The sequence below is a fragment of the Aotus nancymaae genome, unplaced genomic scaffold, assembly GCF_030222135.1.
Source record: "Aotus nancymaae isolate 86718 unplaced genomic scaffold, 86718_ANA_hifiasm-v0.15.2.pri h1tg000057l, whole genome shotgun sequence".
Taxonomy (NCBI): Eukaryota; Metazoa; Chordata; class Mammalia; order Primates; family Aotidae; genus Aotus; species Aotus nancymaae.
In genome coordinates this window covers 46,234,210-46,253,610 of record NW_026988471.1, presented here as the reverse complement: position 1 = coordinate 46,253,610, position 19,401 = coordinate 46,234,210, and the positions used below count along the sequence as shown (strand labels likewise).

The 19,401-nt window shown below is 42.3% G+C and overlaps 1 protein-coding gene across 2 annotated transcripts in view; it reads right to left on the bottom strand.

The window, feature by feature from the left end:
• The window catches only part of MSH2 (mutS homolog 2), a 116,515-nt gene that overhangs the window by 94,495 nt on the left and 2,619 nt on the right, over positions 1-19,401 (bottom strand). For both annotated transcript variants that reach the window (XM_064364056.1, XM_064364055.1), the window contains exons 2-4: positions 9,214-9,368; positions 5,633-5,911; positions 3,214-3,360 (exon numbers count right to left, since the gene is read on the bottom strand). In XM_064364056.1, coding sequence (XP_064220126.1) covers positions 3,214-3,360; positions 5,633-5,911; positions 9,214-9,368 — 581 coding nt within the window. The remainder of the gene's footprint in view (positions 1-3,213; positions 3,361-5,632; positions 5,912-9,213; positions 9,369-19,401) is intronic.

The following is a 19,401-nucleotide window of genomic DNA, read 5'->3' as shown; positions in this document are numbered from 1 at the left end:
CCAAAAATGAAAATTACCCAAATGTCCATCAAAATTAAAATGCAGGCCGAGCACAGGGGCTCACATCTATAATTCCAGCACTTTGGGAGGCCAAGGCAGATGGATCACCTGAGGTCAGGAGTTTGAGACCAGCCTGGCCAACATAGCAAAACCCCTTCTCTACTAAAAATACAAAAATTAGTCAGGCATGGTGGCATGCACCTGAACCCAGAGGCAGAGGCTGCAGTGAGCTGAGACCTCACCACAGCACTCCTGCCTGTGTGATAGAGTCAGACTCTAAGACTCCATCTCAAAAAACAAAAAAAAGTAAAATGGGGAAAAGTGTAGGGGTGGGGAGAAGGGAAGTAAAATGGATAAATTCTGACATGTTTGTGCTATAAAACATAAACATGAAAATCCACAACTACACTCAAATATATAGATAAATCTTATAAATACTGAATGAAGGAAACTAGACACAAGAAATTATATAAATTCATCTATATAAACTATAAAAACAGGCAAAACTAACCTACATCATCACAGGTCAGAACCAGTGTTACCCCTGATGAGGGTAATGACTGTGAGGAAGCATGAGAAGGACTCCTAGGGTCCTATTAATATTCTGATTCATGCATGCTGGTTACGTATGTTCAGTTTATGAAAATTCTCGCCTGGGTATGGTAGTTCACACATAATCCCAGCACTTTGGGAGGCAGAGGCAGGCAGATTGCTTTGAGCTCAGGAGATCAAGACCAGCCTGTGTAAGATGGCAAAACTCCATCTCTACAAAACACAAAAATTAGCTGGGCATGGTGACAACCACCTGTGATCCCAGATATTTGGAAGGCTGAGGCTGGAGAATTGCTTGAACTCAGGAGATGGAAGATGCAGTGAGCTAAGATCAGACCACTGCACTCCAGCCTGGGAATCAGAGTGAGACTGTCTCAAAAAAAAAAAAAAAAAAGAAATCCTATATGCTTATGGCACATGCACTTTCCTATGCATATATTTAAAGTAAATTCAAATTATAATTTACATTCTTACTATGTGATTACTATAACAAAAATTAATCGGGCTCGGTGGCTCATGCCTGTAATCCCACCACTTTGGGAGGCCAAGGCGGGCAGATCACTTAAGGTCAGGAGTTTGAGACTAGCCTGGCCAACATGGTGAATCCCAGTCTTTACTAAAAATATAAAAATTAGCTGGGTGTGGTGGTAGGTACCTGTAATCCCAGCTACTCAGGAGGCTGAGGCAAGAGAATTGCCTGAACCCAGGAGGCACAGGTTGCAGTGAGCCGAGATGATACCACTGCACTCCAGCCTGGGACATAGAGAGAAAATTCGTCTCAAAAAAAAAAAAAAAAATTTTCAAGACATCAAACTGACAGCTCAGTGACAAATTCTAGTTATTAAAATCTACTTGCTATTGATTCATTTCCTGTTTGGTAACATAATAATCTGCCTGCGCTTGCCGTGGTAGTATAAGGCTATCACAAGAACTTCCTGCTATATCACCCAACAGCAAAGATAAAAACTTTCTAGTAGCTTTTCTATAAGTTTCCTCATATTTTCAGCAATAGAGGGATAAGTTTCTCTTATGTGGGATGCTCACACATATTGGTTTTTGATTGTCTCACAAAGTAAAATATAAAGATAAATTAGCTTATAAGGATCAAACAATTTACTTGAAAAAGCGACTTCAAAATGATAGTTATAACAGTCTCAGTTCACTCTAGTTGGAAATCTACTTTGAAAATTATAAGCAGTTATAAAACCTGTCTTGTATAAATTTTTTTGTTTTGTTTTGTTTTTGTTTTGAGATGGAGTCTTGCTCTGTTGCCCAGGCTGCACGCAGTGGTGTAATGTCAGCTCACTGCAACCTGTGCCACCCAGGTTCAAGCAATTCTCCTGCCTTAGCCTCCAGAGTAGCTGGGATTACAAGTGCATACCACTACAGCCAAATAATTTTTTATTTTTTTTATTTTTTTGTATTTTTAGTAGAGATGGGGTTTCAGCATCTTGACCAGGCTGGTCTTGAACTCCTGACCTCATGATCCACCTGTCTCAGCCTCCCAAAGTGCTAGGATTACAGGTGTGAGCCACCGTGCCCGGCATAAATTTTTGAAAACAGAATTTTTCATTTGATTTATTACTGATCCACAAATATGTAGTCATTTCCCATTATTTTACCACAAAAACCCGTCTCTCAAATGACACTGAGCTCTCAGATTTGATTGTTAAGATAAACTTCAACTACTGAAAATTCCATAAAAGTTACAATGTATTCATAGTCACATTTGTAACACTAAACACACATGCCAATTTTTGAGCCAAATTGTTTATATAACATTTGATACAATTACTACATGCTGTATATATTTTCACCCTTATTATCTACTAATCTTCATAACAATCCTTTAAGGCAGACGTCTTAGGCTCATTTAACAGATAAGGAAACCATCTTTCAGAAAGTTGAAGTAATTTATTAAAGCGCCCCCAACAAAAATAAAGCTGATAGAAGAAACAGGTCTTTTTTAAGTAGGTGCTATCTCACCTCTCACCTACTTAAGTACCAGTAATCAGGCTCTTTCTTGTGCAACAATTAAAACTCTTCCACACTCCAGAAATACATACAGTGTAAATATTACATTTAAGGTTACGTCTAAATTTGTCTAGCCATTTTCTTGAGTTTTTCACAAGCTTCATCACGGATAAAGTAAGCTTAATATTGGTCCAGCACGGTGGCTCACATCTGTATCCCTGCACTTTGAGAGGCCAAAGCAGGCAGATCACCTGAGGTCAGGAGTTCAAGACCAGCCTGACCAACATGATGAAACCCCATCTCTTTGCTTATACTCGTTACTTTAAAAAAAAGAAAGAAAGAAAGAAAGAAAGAAACCCCACCTCTACAAAAATACAAAAATTAGCCAGGCACAATGGCAGGTGCCTGTAATCCCAGCTACTTGGGAGGGTGAGGCAGGAGAATTGCTTGACTCCAGGAGGTGGAAGTTTCAGTGAGCCGAGACTGCATCACTGTACTCCAGCCTGGGTGACAGAATGAGACTGTGTCTCCCAAAAAAACAATTTTAATAAGCTAATTGATACACACTTTAGGTTTTGAGATAAATATGACAGAAGTACTCTTCTAAAAAGTCACTATAATTTATATATTATTTATTATATATTATATATTTACATTATATATAATTCACATTTATAATCCATATACCTGATTCTCCATTTCTGGCAATACAGCACTATTCATCTGTTCTCCCTTTTTGCCTTTCAACAACCGGTTGAGGTCCTGATAAATGTCTTTTGTGGAAAAGTCAGCTTTTTTTTTTTCTGTGATCAGAATTCCTCCTCTTTGAATAATCTGTTTTAAAAGGAATCATTGCATTATTATGAGAAAAGCAGTAAGAAAAATTATAACATTGACAACTATAAAGTAATACCAGCTTAACATATTATTAACTGACATTAAACGTTTATACAATACGCATGACATTGGTAATATTATGCACTGACACACTCCTTTTTTTTTTTTTTGATTGCTCTGTCACCCAAGCTAGAGTGCAGTGGTGCAATCTTAACTCACTGCAACTTCCACCTACTGGGTTCAAGCAATTCTCCTGCCTCAGCCTCCCAAGTAGCTGGAATTATAGGCGCCTGACACCACGCCCGGCTAATTTTTGTATTTTTAATAGAGATGGGGTTTCACCTTCTTGGCCAGGCTGGTCTCAAACTCCTTACCTCATGATCCACCTGCCTCAGCCTCCCAAAGTGCTGGTATTAATAGGTGTGAGCCACCTCGCCCAGCCCTGACACACCTTTTACATCCATAAACTAAATTTTCATCAAAATATAAAATTACATTCACATAAAGCTTTCAAAAAATAGTCCCAAGAGAAACAATTTTTTTTCTTTTTTTTTGAGATGGAGTCTCACTGTCGCCCAGGATGTAGTGCAGTGGCACAATTTTGGCTCACTGCTACCTCTGCCTCTGCTTGTGGCCAGGTGCAGTGGTTCATGCCTATAATCGTGCCATTGCACTCCAGCCCAGATGACAACGGTGAAACTCCATCTCAAAAAATGAAATAAAATGAAATAAAATAAATAAAAACAGAACAACATTATTAAAAACTTTCTAATTGTACTGTTCGTGAGAAATAGAAAAAAAGGCACAATTTCGACTCACTGCTACCTCTGCCTCCTGGGTTCAAGTAATTCTCCTGCCTCAACTTCTCAAGTAGCTTGGATTACAGGTGCAAGCCATCGTGCCTGAATAATTTTTTTTTTTTTTGTATTTTTAGTAGAGACAGGGTTTCACCACATTGGACATGCTGGTCTCGAATCCCTGACCTCAGATGATCCGCCCCCTGACCTCAGGTGATCCGCCTGCCTTGGCTTCCCAAAGTGCTGGGGTTACAGGGGTGAGTTCCCACATCCAGCCCCAAAAGTAACAACCCTTAACAGAGTATTACTTGTGGAAAGTTGCTTAGATACTATCTAGCTAAAAATGTCCATAATACATGTGCTATCTCCAGCAGTGCTTATGGTACTTGAGGACCACAAAAAGTAAGAATCCTTGGGAGATATATACCTTAAGAAATACCTAAATAGGTTGGGTGTGGTGGCTCACACCTGCAACCCCAGTACTTTGGGAGGTCAAGATTTCAAGACCAGCCTGACCGACATGGTGAAACTCTATCTCTACTAAAAATACAAAATTAGTCAGGCACAGTGGCACATACCTGTAATCCCAGCTACTCAGGAGGCTGAGGCAGGAGAATCACTTGAACCAGGTGGGTAGAGGTTGCAGTGAGCCGAGATCACTCCACTGCACTCCAGCGTGGCAATAAGAGCAAAACTCTGTCTCAAAATTAAAAAATCTAACTAATAAACCACATACCTATACAAATGATACAATCAGAATTTAGCTAAAATAAAACAAATACTAAAAGACTAAAGTGGGCCAGGCACGGCGGCTCACGCCTACAATCCCAGCACTTTGGGAGGCCGAGGCGGGTGGATCACGAGGTTAAGAGATCGAGACCATCCTGGTCAACATGGTGAAACCCCGTCTCTACTAAAAAATCCAAAAATTAGCTGGGCATGGTGGCGCACACCTGTAGTCCCAGTTATTCAGGAGGCTGAGGCAGGAGAATTGCTTGAACCCAGGAGGTGGAGGTTGCGGTGAGCCGAGATCACGCCATTGCACTCCGGCCTGGGTAACAAGAACGAAACTCCATCTCAAAATAAATAAATAAATAAATAAAATAAAAGACTAAAGTTCCACTCGAACTATAAAAAAAAGCCAAAGAACTGCATCTTATTTGATAAATCCATAATTACAGTTACTATAATAATTACTTTTGGAACAAAAGACAGAAAGGAAAGGGGAAAAAAAAGATCTGAGGTAGAATAAGTCTTACACAAGAAACAGCTTGTTTCAATGTCCAATTAAATATACAAAGTTTCTGTCACAGATAAACACCAAGATATTCCTCAAAATAAAACATTATTTTAATTAGACACAAAAAACTTGAGTTTTTAATTATTTTACCTTATATAAAATGGTATCATGTTAATTACTGAGCCTTTCCTAGGCCTGGAATCTCCTGTATCACTAGACTTGATTCACTTACCTGCCTCAGTTTCCCCATGTCTCCAGCCGTCTCTCCTCCAGGTAAAACACATTCCTTTGGTCCAATCTGGATCAGGAGAGCCTCAAGATTGGAGAACTGATCATTATCAGGGAATTCACACAGTCCTAGCTTCCTCTGTATGGAATCCACATAGCCAACTCCAACCTGTCTCTGGCCATCAACTGTGGACATTTTAACACCCACAACACCAATAGAAGCTGACGTATCATTGTTACCAAAGAGAATGTCTTCAAACTGAGACAGATTGCCAGGAGAAGCCTAAGCAAAAATGAAATTTTAAAAATTTAATAAACTCTTGAACATACTTTAAAGTTTTACTAGCAAACAAGAATTATCCAACTTCAATGAATCTTATTAATAAAATGTTTTCTTTTTTTTTTGAGACAAGTCTCACTCTGTCACCCAGGCTAGAATGCAGTGGCGTGATCTCAGTTTACTGCAACCTCTGCTCAAGGGTTCAAGCAATGCTCCCGCTTCAGCATTCTGAGTAGCTAGGCTTACAGGCATCCACCACAACGCCCAGATAATTTTTGTATTTTTAATAAAGACGGGGTTTCATCCTGTTGGTCAGGTTGGACTTGAACTCCTGACCTTGTGATCCACCTGCCTCAGCCTCCCCAAAGTACTGGAATACAAGTGTGAGCCACCACACCGAGCCAATAAAATGACTTTTTTTTTTTTTTTTTTTTGAGACAGAGTCTCATTCTGTCGCCAGGTGCCAGGCTGGAGTGCAGTGGCACTATCTCAGCTCACTGCAACCTCCGCCTCCCGGGTTCAAGCAATTCTCCTGCCTCAGCCTCCTGAGTAGCTGGGACTACAGGCATACGCCACCATGCCCAGCTAATTTTTTTGTGTTTTTAGTAGAGACGGGGTTTCACCATGTTGGCCAGGATGGTCTCCATCTCTTGACCTCGTGATCCGCCCACCTCGGCCTCCCAAAGTGCTGGGATTACAGGCATGAGCCACTGCGCCCAGCCATGATTTCTTATAAATAAATAAATAAATAAATGCCTGTGGCCAGATGCAGTGGCTCACGCCTATCATCGTGCTATTGCACTCCAGCCTGGATGACAACAGCGAAACTTCATCTCAAAAAATAAAACAAAATAAAATGAAATAAAATAAAAAGAGAAAGACATTATTAAAAACCTTCTAATTGCAGTGTTCATGAGAAATAGAAAAAAAGAGAAAGAAATAGATATAGGAGAAGGTTGGAGAATTTGCAAGATTAACTATTATGCACAAAGGAGAAAAGAAATGAAATCTAACTACAAGAATGGAGCATTGTCCTCATTACCACATTTATTCCCTTTCAAGAATAAACTCAGGTAGGGCTCAGTGGCTCACACCTGCTACTCATGAGGCTGAGGCAGGAGACTTCGCTTGACGCCAGCAGGAGGTTGCAGTGAGCCGAGATCACGCCACTGCCCTCCAGCCTGGGTAACAGAATAAGACCCTGTCTCAAAATAATAATAATAATAAACTCACCTCCCCAATATTTTAAAGACTGACTTATGGCTGGGTGCAGTGGCTCACTGCTATAATCCCAGCACTTGGGGAGGCCAAGGCAGGCAGATCACCTGAGGTCAGGAGTTTGAGACCAGTCTGACCAACATGGAGAAACCTCATCTCTACTAAAAATACAAAATTAGCCAGGCGTGGTGGTGTGTGCCCGTAATCCCAGCTACTTAGGAAGCTGAAGCAGAAGAATCACTTGAACCTGGGAAGCAAGGTTGCAGTGAGCTGAGATCGCACCATTGCACTCCAACCTGAGCAACAAGAGTGAAATCCTATCTCAAAAAAAAAGACCGATTTATTCCACTGTATCTTGAGAATGTACTTAGTGCAGGTATTGTGTGTGTGAAAAAAACAAAAACATGACCTTACATACTAGTAAGGAAGTTATAGAAGAGAGTCATTAAATAAACAAAAATCAATAGCACGATCATGTCCTTAAAAACATTAAAAGCATGCATATCAGCGTGCCTTCCTAGGCACACCAAGGAGTACAATCATTGTCAATGTGCTCCAGACTTACATAAATTTACAATCTAATGGAAGAGAAAGGTATATACAAAGATACAAATGTATGACAAATGTCTATACATGAAGTATTTGGAATAATGTAAATGTGTTTGAAATATTTCAAAAATAGTAAAATCAAATCCTTGTTTAATGAGAGTATTCAACTTTATGTCCACATTATTATCTACAGTTATATTTTAGGAACAATGACAAAGATGAGTGTACCCAAATTTATGTTATATTAAGGATCTATTGAATTTCTAAACAGTATTAAAATGTAACTACCTTATCTCACTAATCTTTTTTCTTTTTTTCTTTTTTTTTTAAGACATCTTGCTCTGTTGCCCAGGCTGGAGTGCAGTGGTGCAATCTTGGCTCACTGCAACCTCTGCCTCCTGGGTTCAAGCAATTCTTCTTCCTCAGCCTCCCAAGTAGCTGGGATTAACAGGTGCCCGCCACCCTGCCCAGCTAATTTTTATATTTTTGGTAGGAATGGGGTTTCACTATGTTAGCCAGACTGATCTCGAATTCCTGACCTCAGGTGATCTACCTGCCTTGGCATCCCAAAGTGCTGGGATTACAGGCATGAGCCACCATACCCAGCCTCTATGTATCTAATCTATTCATCTATTTAATCTAGCTATATAATCCCCACCAACCAAAAAAAAGAAACCAAAAACCAGCCAGGTACAGTGGCTCACACCTATAATCCCAGCACTTTGGGAGGCCCAGGTGGGCAGATCTCTTGAGCCCAGGAGTTCAAGACCAGCCTGGTCAACACGGCAAAACCTCATCTCTATTAAAAATACAAAAATTATCTGGGCATGTTGGCACACCACTTATAATCCCACCTACTAGAATGGCTGAGGCATGAGAAAAACTTGAAAGGTTGCAGTGAGCTGAGATCACACCACTGCATTCCAGCCAAGGTAAAAGGGTGAGACTCTGTCTGAGGAAAAAAAAAAAAAGAAAAAAGAAAAAGAAAAGAAGAGGAAAGAAGCAAAAAGGAAAAAAAACACATAAAAAAATTATCTGTTTAATCTACCTCTGTATGGAGCTGTGATCTCCCTCCGTCGCCCAGGGTGGTCTCAAGCAATCCTCCTGCTTTGGCCTCCCAAAGTTAAACTGTAACTTTGGGAGGTTGCTCGCTGCAACCTCAACCTCCTGGACTCTAGCAATCCTCTCATCTCAGCCTCTTGATTAGCTGGGACCACAAGTATGTGCCAATATCCCCAGCTAATTTTTTTTATCTTTAGTAGATATGGGGTTTCACCACATTGGCCAGGCTGGTCTTGAACTCCTGGGCTCAGGCAATCCACTTGCCTCAGCCTCCCAAAATGCTGGGATTACAAGCATGAGCCACTATACAGAGCCAACTGTAACTTTTTAAAAACCACATGCTAATTGCTATTTAAGTGTCTCAAACCATTCTACTATCACAATCTACTTAAAATATTAAAACAATTAAATGATTCACATTTTTAAAATTTTTCTATTTGTAAAAATAAAAGCAAATTTAAAAGGAAGATAATTACCTTAAATGCCAAATACCAATCATTCTCCTTGGATGCCTTATTTCCAGCTCTATTTTTATAAACTTCAACTCTATACTGACGAACCAGAAGAAGATCTTTTACAAAAGATTCAAAATTCATTTTACTAAGCACAACACTCTGTAGATTCTTTGCTCCTTAAAAACAAAATAAAATATACGTTATAGATTTGAGGTATTAAGTATTCAAGTCCTGTATTAGTTGGACTTCACACTGCTGATGACATACCCGAGACTGGGAAGAAAAACAGTTTTACTGGACTTACAGTTCCACATGGCTGGGGAGGACTCACAATCATGGCAGAAGGCAAAGAAGAACAAGTCACATCTTACGTGAATGGCAGCAGGCAAAGAGGAACAAGTCACATCTTACGTGAATGGCAGCAGGCAAAGAGAAAGAGCTTGTAGGCCAGGCGCAGTGGCTCACGCCTGTAATCCCAACACTTTGGGAGGCCAAGGCAGGCAGATCACCTGAGGTCAGGAGTTCGAGACCAGCCTGACCAACATGGAGAAACCCTGTCTCTAAAAAATAGAAATAAAAAAATTTTTTTTAAAAGAGAAACAGCTTGTGCAGGGAGACTTTCATGTTTAAAACATCAGATCTTGTGAGACTTGCTCACTATCAGTACAACAGCACGGGAAAGACCCATCCCCATGATTCAATTATCTCCACTGGGTCCCACCCACAACACATGGGAATTCAAGATGAGATTTGAGGGCCGGGCGCGGTGGCTCACACCTGTAATCCCAGCACTTTGGGAGGCTGAGGCGGGTGGATCACGAGGTCAAGAAATCGAGACCATCTCGGTCAACATGGTGAAACCCCGTCTCTACTAAAAATACAAAAAATTAGCTGGGCATGGTGGCGCGTGCCTGTAATCCCAGCTACTCAGGAGGTTGAGGTAGGAGAATTGCCTGAACCCAGGAGGCGGAGGTTGCGGTGAGCCGAGATCGCGCCATTGCACTCCAGCCTGGGTAACAAGAGCGAAACTCTGTCTCAAAAAAAAAAAAAAAATGAGATTTGGGTGGGGTCATAGCCAAACTATCTCATTTCGCCCCAGCCCCTCCCAAATCTAATGTCCTCACATTTCAAAACCAATCATGTCTCCCGAACAGTCCCCCAAAGACTTAACTCATTTCAGCATTAACTCAAAATTCCACAGTCCAAAGTCTCATCCAAGACAAAACAAGTCCCTTCCACCTATGAGCCTGTCAAATCAAAAGCAAGTTAGTTACTTCCCAGATACAATGGGGTACAGGCATTGGGTAAATATAGCCATTCCAAATGGGAGAAACTGGCCAAAACAAAGGGGCTACAGGCCCCATGCAAGTCCAAAATCCAGCATGGCAGTCAAATATTAAAGCTACAAAATTACCTGCTATCACTCTGTCTCACATCCAGGTCATGCTGATGCAAGAGGCAGGCTACCACTGCCTTGGACGGCTCTGCCCCTTGGCTTTGCAGAGTACAGCAAGCCTCCTGGCTGCTTTCATGGGACGGCATTAAGTGTCTGCAGCTTTTCCAGGCACATGGTGCAAGCTGTTGGTGGATCTACCATTCTGAGGTCTGGAGAACAATAGCCCTCTTCTCATAGCTCCACTAGGCAGTGCCCCAGTAGGAACTCTCTGTGGGGGCTCTGACCCCACATTTCCCTTCTACATTGCCCTAGCAGAGATACTCAATGAGTTCCCCACCCCTGCAGCAAACTTCTGCCTGGACATGCAGGCATTTCCACACATCCGTTGAAACTTAGGCAGAGGTTCCCAAACCTCAATTACTGACTTCTGTGCTGCTAAAGGGTGCTATGACTTGGGTTTTGTTAAAGGCATTCAGTTTTAAAAAGGAAACACAGAAATAAAAGTTTGGAAAATTTGCAGCCAGACAATGTGATAGAAAAGAAAATTCCACCGGGCGCGGTAGCTCACTCCTGTAATCCTAGCACTTTGGGAAGCCGAGGTGGGTAGATTACTTGAGGTCAGGAGTTCGAGACTAGCCTGACCAACATGGTGAAACTCTGTCTTTACTGAAAATACAAAAATTAGCTGGGCATAGTGGCGGATGACTACAATCCCAGCTACTGAGGCTGAGGCAGAAGAATTACTTGAATCCGGGAGGTGGAGGTTGCAGTTAGTTGAGACCGCGCCACTGCACTCCAGCCTGGGCAACAAGAGCGAAACTCCATTTCAAACAACAACAAACATTTTAAAACATGCAAAAAAAAAAAAAATTTCCATTTTCTAAGGAGAAATTCAAGTTAGCTGCAGAAATTTGTATAAATAATGAGGAGTCCAATGTTAATCCCCAAGACAATGGGAAAAAGGTCTCCAGGGCATGTCAGAAGTCTTCATGGCTTCCCCTCTCATCACAGGCCCAGAGGCCTAGGAGGAAAAAGTAGTTTCATGGGCCAGCCCAGGGTCCCCATGCTGTGTGCAGCCTAGGGACTTGGTGCCCTGCATCCCAGCAGGCTCAACACCACCTGGAAGCTGCCAAGGCTTGGGGCTTGCACGCTCTGAAGCCATGGCCCAAGCTCTATGTTGGCCCCTTTCAGCCATGACTGGAGCCACTGGGACTCATTTTTTGTACACAATGTTGTACATGATCATTGCTACAGTATATTCTTTGAATAAATCACAATTTACTTACGCATTCAACTGCTGGTTGGCATTTGGATAGTTTCCAACTTAGGCCTATGTATAATCTTGTATATCTTTTGGGGAACATATCTCTACACATTTCTGCTGGGCGTATACTCCAGAGTATTCCACTGCTAAAGAGAACTGCTGGTTCAGCTGGGTGTAGTGATGCATGCCTACAGTCCCAGCTACTCAAGAGACTCAGGGCAGGAGGATGGCTCAAGCCCAGGAGTTCAAGGCTGCAGTGAGCTATGATATCATGCCACTGTAGTACAGCTTTGCTGATAAAGTGAGAACCAATGTTTTAAAAAGAGGGGGGAAATGCACTTTTAAAAAGTTAAACAGAGAAATGAAACTTGAAAAAACCACTGGGTCATGGGATATGTGTATGTTCAATTTTTCTTTTCTTTTTTTTTTTTCTGAGACAAGGTCTCCCATTTAGTAGGTATCACATCCCTAGAAAAAGAATCCCAGGATTGGCCCAGGTGTGGTGGCTCATGCCTGTAACCCCAGCACTTTGGGAGGTGGGCAGAACACCAGAGATCAGGAGTTCAAGACCAACCTGGCTAACATGGTGAAACCCAGTCTCTACTAAAAGTACAAAAACTAGCCAGGCATGGTGGTGGGTGCCTGTAATACCAGCTACTCAGGAGGCTGAGGCAGGAGAATCACTTGAACCTGGGAAGCAGAGGTGCAGTTAGCAGAGATCGTGCTATTGCACTCCAGCCTGGGCAACAAGAGCAAAACTCCATCTCAAGAAAAAAAAGAATCCCAGGATTTTCCCATTCTGTGTTTTCATCTTTGCTTCTTCCTGGTCTATGATGCCAGCTGAGGTTGTCAGTACTGTGAAACCAAACTGGGTGCAGTGGCTTACACCTATAATCTCATCACTTTGGGAGGCTGAGGCAGGAGGATCTTTGAGCCCAGGAGTTCAAGACCAGCCTGGGAACATGGCAAGACTTCATTTCTGCCAAAAAAAAAAGCTAGCTGGATGAGATCAGACTGTTCTGCCATTTTTCTAGATCTTTGAGTTGCACATCAAATCTGGGGCTGATCACTCCATACTTGTTATACTGCCAAAGAGATTTACAGCCTTGTGATCATCAGTGATTTCAAATTCACCAATGTAACCATGCTTCATCATCAATTAGTGACTGGACAATGACTCTGAAGCAGTCTTTTCAGCATTGCTGATGCAGCCAGTACATTCATGTGCACCATTATGGTGGTACAGAAAGCTGTGTGTTCAACTTTAATAGATACTGCCCAAAAGTTTGCCAGGGTGGTTGTACTAATTTATACTCCCACCAGCTAAGTATGGGTGCTGCAGGTGTTCCACATCCTGCCAACTCTTGACATTTTCCATCATTTTTGTATTTTAGTGATGCTAGTGGTAAAGCAGTGGTATCACACTGTAGTTTTAATTTGCATTTCCCTGATGACTAACAAAGTTAAGGCCCTTTTAATTTTAGTACATTTATTGAACATTTAAATATCTTCTTTTGCTGGTACTTTCTTTACATTAAATTGTAGGAATTCTTTTTATATTTATGAAGATTTTCATGAATATACTATCAAATTGCTTTCTAGAAAATCAGTACCTCTTCTAGTAGTATACAATATTACTTCACTATACTCTTGCTAACACTACAATTTTATAATCTGAGCCTATGTTAAGATTCAAATCCAGAATAAGAATGGTTTCCAGGCTGGGTGTAGTGGCTCACGCCTATATTCCCAGCACTTTGGGAGGCTGAGGCAGGCAAATGCCCTGAGGTCAGGAGTTTGACACCAGCCTAATCAACATGGAGAAACCTTGTCTCTACTAAAAATACAAAATTAGCTGGGCATGGTGGCTACTCAGAAGGCTGAGGCAGGAGAACTGCTTAAACCCAGGAGGCGGAGGTTGCAGTGGGCCAAGATCACGCCATTGTACTCCAGCCTGGGCAACAAGAGCCAAACTCCGTCTCAAAAAAAAAGAATGGTTTTCAGGTACTTCATTTCACAAATCAGTCAGCCAGCAATACTTCACAAACAAAAACCAAAAGTTGGGTACCAACTCAGGATTGCCAACATTTTCATTTACCAGGTAAGGAAATTCAATAAAACCATCTATATATAATATAACCATAATTTCACAATTTTTTTTTTTTTTTGAGACAGGGTTTTACTCTGCCACCCAGGCTGGAATGCATCAGCACTCACTACAGCCTTGATCTCCTGGGCTCAAGCAACTCTCCCACCTCGGTCTCCCAAAGTCCTGGGCATGAGCCACCTCACCCATCCCAAATGATTATTTTAACACCAAAAAACTAGTAAGTGCAAGCTGGGTGCGGTGGCTCATGCCTGTAATCCTAGCACTTTGGGACGCTGAGGATCACGAGGTCAAGAGATCGAGACCATCCTCACCAACATGGTGAAACCCCGTCTCTACTAAAAATGCAAAAATTAGCTGAATGTGGTGGCATGCGCCTGTAGTCCCAGCTAATTGGGAGGTGCGAGAATTGAACCCAGGAGGCAGAGGCTGCAGTGAGCCGGTTGCACTCCAACCTGACAGAGAGAGACTCCATCTCAAAAAACAAAACAAAACAAAACAAAACAAAACAAAAACACTAGTAAGTACACGCAATGCCCACTAGGTTCCATTAAGCATTCAGACTCAGATCACCATACATGTGGCCATCAGTCTACTCAGAAATAACTTGCCAGATGGGCAGCATCACACATTCCTCTTAGCATACAGCCACTGTCCAGTTAGCATCCACAAAGCCCTTCTGCCCAGGACAGCTCAGGAACAAGGAGCAGAATTTACATTAGTGGTGCCTAGTGGCTACCTTAGCTTAGAAGGCTCATGCTCCTAGGAGCCAGTACCTTCTGCACCATGCCACAGGCACAGTTTCCAAGGACCCACAGGGAACATACTCATTATTTATTTATTATTATTATTATTTGAGACAGAAACTCGCTCTGTCGCCAGATTGGAGTGCAGTGGTGCAATCTCGGCTCACTGCAACCTCTGACTCCCTGGTTCAAGCGATTCTCCTGCTTCAGCCTCCCAAGTAGTTGGGATTAGGCACCCACCACCACACCCAGTTAATGCTTATATTTTTAGTAGAGATGGAGTTTCACCATGTTGGCCAGAATGGTCTTGATCTCCTGACCTCGTGATCTGCCTGCCTTGGCCTCCCAAAGTGCAGGGATTACAGACGTGAGCCACTGCGCCCAGCCCATATCCATTATTAAAGACACTACATTTAGAAAGTTCAAACTAGGGGATCCTCGTCAGGTGTATATAGTTCAATCTGGAGTCATTTTTATAAGCAATGCTGCCTTATCAGGTTTCCAGGGGAATAGGGCAGCAAAGGAAAGTTTGTTAACCCTTTACCCACATGGCATAATATTTAAAAGAAAAATTCCAGCCAGGCATGGTGGCTCAAGCCTGTAATCCCAGCACTTTGGGAGGCCGAGGCAGGTGGATTGCCTGAACTCAGGAGTTCAAGACCAGCCTGGGCAACATGGTGAAATCCCATCTCTACTAAAATGTAAAAAATTAGCTGGGGTGGCGACGTGCATCTGTAATCCCAGCTACTCGGGAGGTTGAGGCAGAAGAATAGCTTGAACCTAGGAGGCAGAGGTTGCGGTAAGCCAAGATGGCACCACTGTATTCCAGCCTGGGCAACAGAGCAAGACTCCATCTCCAAAAAATAAATAAAAAGAAAAGAAAAATTCCTTACAAGAAAGTAGCCGGGCACGGTGGCTCACGCCTGTAATCCCAGCACTTTGGGAGGCCGAGGCAGGTGGACCACGAGGTCAAGAGATTGAGACCATCCTGGTCAACACGGTGAAACCCTATCTCTACTAAAAATACAAAAAATTAGCTGGGCATGGTGGCTCGTGCCTGTAATCCCAGCTACTCAGGAGGCTGAGGCAGGAGAATTGCCTGAACCCAGGAGGCGGAGGTTGCGGTGAGCCGAGATCGCGCCATTGCACTCCAGCCTGGGTAACAAGAGCGAAACTCCGTCTCAAAAAAAAAAAAAGAAAAAAAAAAGAAAGAAAGAAGGATTGGCAATCTTACATCAATATTTATTATTAAAAACCCTTGGTTACATTCACTTTAAACAGTTCATTTAAAAAAAAAAAAAAAAAAGGCCAGGCGTGGTGGCTCACGCCTGTAATCCAAGTACTTTGGAGGCCAAGGCGGGTGGATCACCTGTGGTTGGGAGTTCAAGACCAGCTTGACCAACACGGTGAAATCCCGTCTTTAAAAAGCATTAAAAAAAAAAATAAAAAACATTTCATCAGCTTTTGGGAACCATGGTACATTTTTTGGTTTTGAGACCTTCTCTTTTTAACTTTAGTCAATTTCTAGTAACAAATTACCAAACGTTTTATAACTATCATAATAAGCAGATAAATATTAGGACAATCCTTACTTAAAATGTGCCCTTGACATAAGACTGTAATGTAAAAAATAGATCCGCTTTTTGCCTGTGGATGCTGCCAAGGGAGCATCATAAAGTCTCTCTTCTCCCTGCCAATATCTAAGTCAGAGTCTCCTCAAGAGCCTGAACAGCTGAGGAAGCTCTTCATTGCAGGGTTGAGCTTTGAAAGAACCAATAAGGGCCTGAAGAGCCATTCTGAGCAATGGGGAACACTCACAGACTGTGTGGTAAAGAGAGATCCAAATACCAAATGCTCTCGGGGTTTTGGGTTTGTCACCTATGCCACTGTGGAGGAAGTGGATGCAGCCATAAATGCAATGCCACACAAGCTGGATGGAAGAGTTGTAGAACCAGAGAGAGTTGTCTCAAGAGAAGATTCTCAAAGATCAGATGCCCATTTAACTGTGAAAAAGATATTTGTTTGTGGCATTAAAGAAGATACACTGAAGGCCAGGCGCAGTGGCTAACGCCTACAATCCCAGCACTTTGGGAGGCCGAGGCAGGTGAATCACCAGAGGTCTGGAGTTAAGAGATCAGCCTGGCTATCATGGTGAAACCCCATCTCTACTGAAAACACAAAATATATATATATTAGCTGTGCATGGTGGCGCAAGCCGGTAGTCCCAGCTACTCAGGAGGCTGAGGCAGGAGAATCACTTGAACCCAGGAGGCGGAGGTTACAGTGAGGCGAGATCAAGCCACTGCACTCCAGCCTGATGACAGAGCAAAACTCCGTCTCAAAAAAAAAAAAAAAAAAGAAGAAGAAAAAATATCATACCATGAATGGCTGCAATTGTGAAGTTAGGAAAGTCCTTTAAAAGCAAAGATGGCTAGTGATGGCCAGGCACGGTGGCTCATGCCTGTAATCCCAGACTTTGGGAGGCTGAGGTGGGCGAACTGTCTGAGGTCAGGAGTTCGAGACCAACCTGGCTAACATGGTGAAACCCCATCTCTACTAAAAATACAAAAATTAGCTGGGCATGGTGACACACGCCTATAGTCACAGCTATTTGGGAGGCAGAAGAATCGTTTGAACCCAGGAGCGGAGTTCACAACAAGCTAAAATCACGACACTGTACTCCAGCCTGGGCGACAGAGCAAGACTCCGTCTCCAAAAAAATAAAAATAAAAATAAAAATAGGCCGGGCGCAGTGGCTCACACCTATAATCCCAGCACTTTGGGAGGCCAAGGCGGGTGGATCACGAGGTCAAGAGATCGAGACCATCCTGGTCAACAAGGTGAAACCCCGTCTCTACTAAAAATACAAAAAAAAAATTAGCTGGGCATGGTGGCACGCGCCTGTAGTCCCAGCTACTTGGGAGGCTGAGGCAGAAGAGCTGCTTGAACCCAGGAGGTGGAGGTTGCGGTGAGCCGAGATCGCGCCATTGCACTCCAGCCTGGGTAACAAGAGCGAGACTCTGTCTCAAAAAAAATAAAAATAAAATAATTAAAAAAAAATAAAATAAATAAAAATAAAAATAAGAGAGAGAGAGATGGCTAGAGCTTCATTCAGTCAAAGCGGCCAAAGTTGTTCAGGAAACTTTGGTGGTAGTCGTGGAGATGGTTTCAGTGAAAATGACAACTTTTGTCACGGAGGAAACTTCAGTGGTCATGGTAGCTTTGGTGGCAGCCATGGAGGTGGTGGATATGGTAGCAATGGGATGGCTATAATGGATTTGGTAATGATGGAAGCAATTTTGGAGGTCGTGGAAGCTACAATGATTTTGGCAATTACAACAATCAGTCTTCAAATTTTGGACCCATAAAGGGAGGAAACTTTGGAGGCAGAAGCTCTGGCCCCTATGGTGGTGTAGGCCAATACTCTGTCAAGCCATGAAACCAAGGTGGCTATGGCAGTGGCAGAAGATTTTAATTAGGAAACAAAGCTTAGCAAGAGAGGAGAGCCAGAGAAGTGACAGGGAAGCTACAGGTTACAACAGATTTGTGAACTCAGCCAAGCACAGTGGTGGCAGGACCTAGCTGCTACAAAGACATGTTTTAGACAAATACTTATGTGTATGGATAAAAAAACTCTAGGACTATATTTGTGACTAACTATGTAACAGGTCATTTTAGTTTCTGTTCTGTGGAAAGTATAAAGCATTCCAACAAAGGGTTTTAATGTAGATTTTTTTGTTTTTTGCACCCATGCTGTTGATTGCTAAATATTAAGTCTGATCGTGAAGCTGAATAAATGTCTTTAAAAAAAAAATAGATCCTTGGAAATAGAACTAACATTTCCTTACTAACTTCTTTGACAAGTTTAACTCATCTTTAAAAACTTTCAACATGAGGCTGGGCATGATGGCTCACGCCTGTAATCCCAGCAATTTGGGAGGCCGGATCACAGGGTCAGGAGTTCCGAGACCATCCTGACCAACATGGTGAAATGCCATCTCTACTAAAAATACAAAAATTAGCCGAGTGTGGTGGTGCATGCCTGTAATCCCAGCTACTCAGGAGGCTGAGGCAGGAGAAGTGCTTAAACCTGGGAGGCAGAGGTTGCTGTGAGCCGAGATCACGCCACTACACTCCAGCCTGAGGGACAGAGTAGGACTCTATCTCAAAAAATAAATAAATAAATAAAATAAAAATAAATAAATAAAAACTTTCAACATGAATAAGATGAGGTGACTGTCTAAGTTGTCATTTTCTTAGAAATGTCCCTGGTAAACACCCACATTTCAATCTTCAAGGATAACAAAGGAAGCATTATGTTTTTAAAAATCTATGCTCCACTATTTAAAAAAAAAAAAAAAAAGGCCAGGTGCGGTGGCTCATGCCTGTAATCTCAACACTTTGGGAGGCTGAGATGGGTGGATCACAAGGTCAGGAGATCAAGACAATCCTGGCCAACATGCTGAAACCCCATCTCTATTTAAATTTATTTAAAAAAAAAAAAAAAAAAATCTATGCTCCAGCTGGGCTTGCTGGCTCATGCCTGTAATCCCAGCATTCTGGGAAGCCCAGGCAGGTGGATCACTTCAACCCAGGAGTTCAAGACCAGCATGGGCAATATGGCAAAATCCAGTCCTACAAAAAATACAATAATCAGCCAGGCATAGTGGTGCACACCTGTAGTCCCAGCTACTCA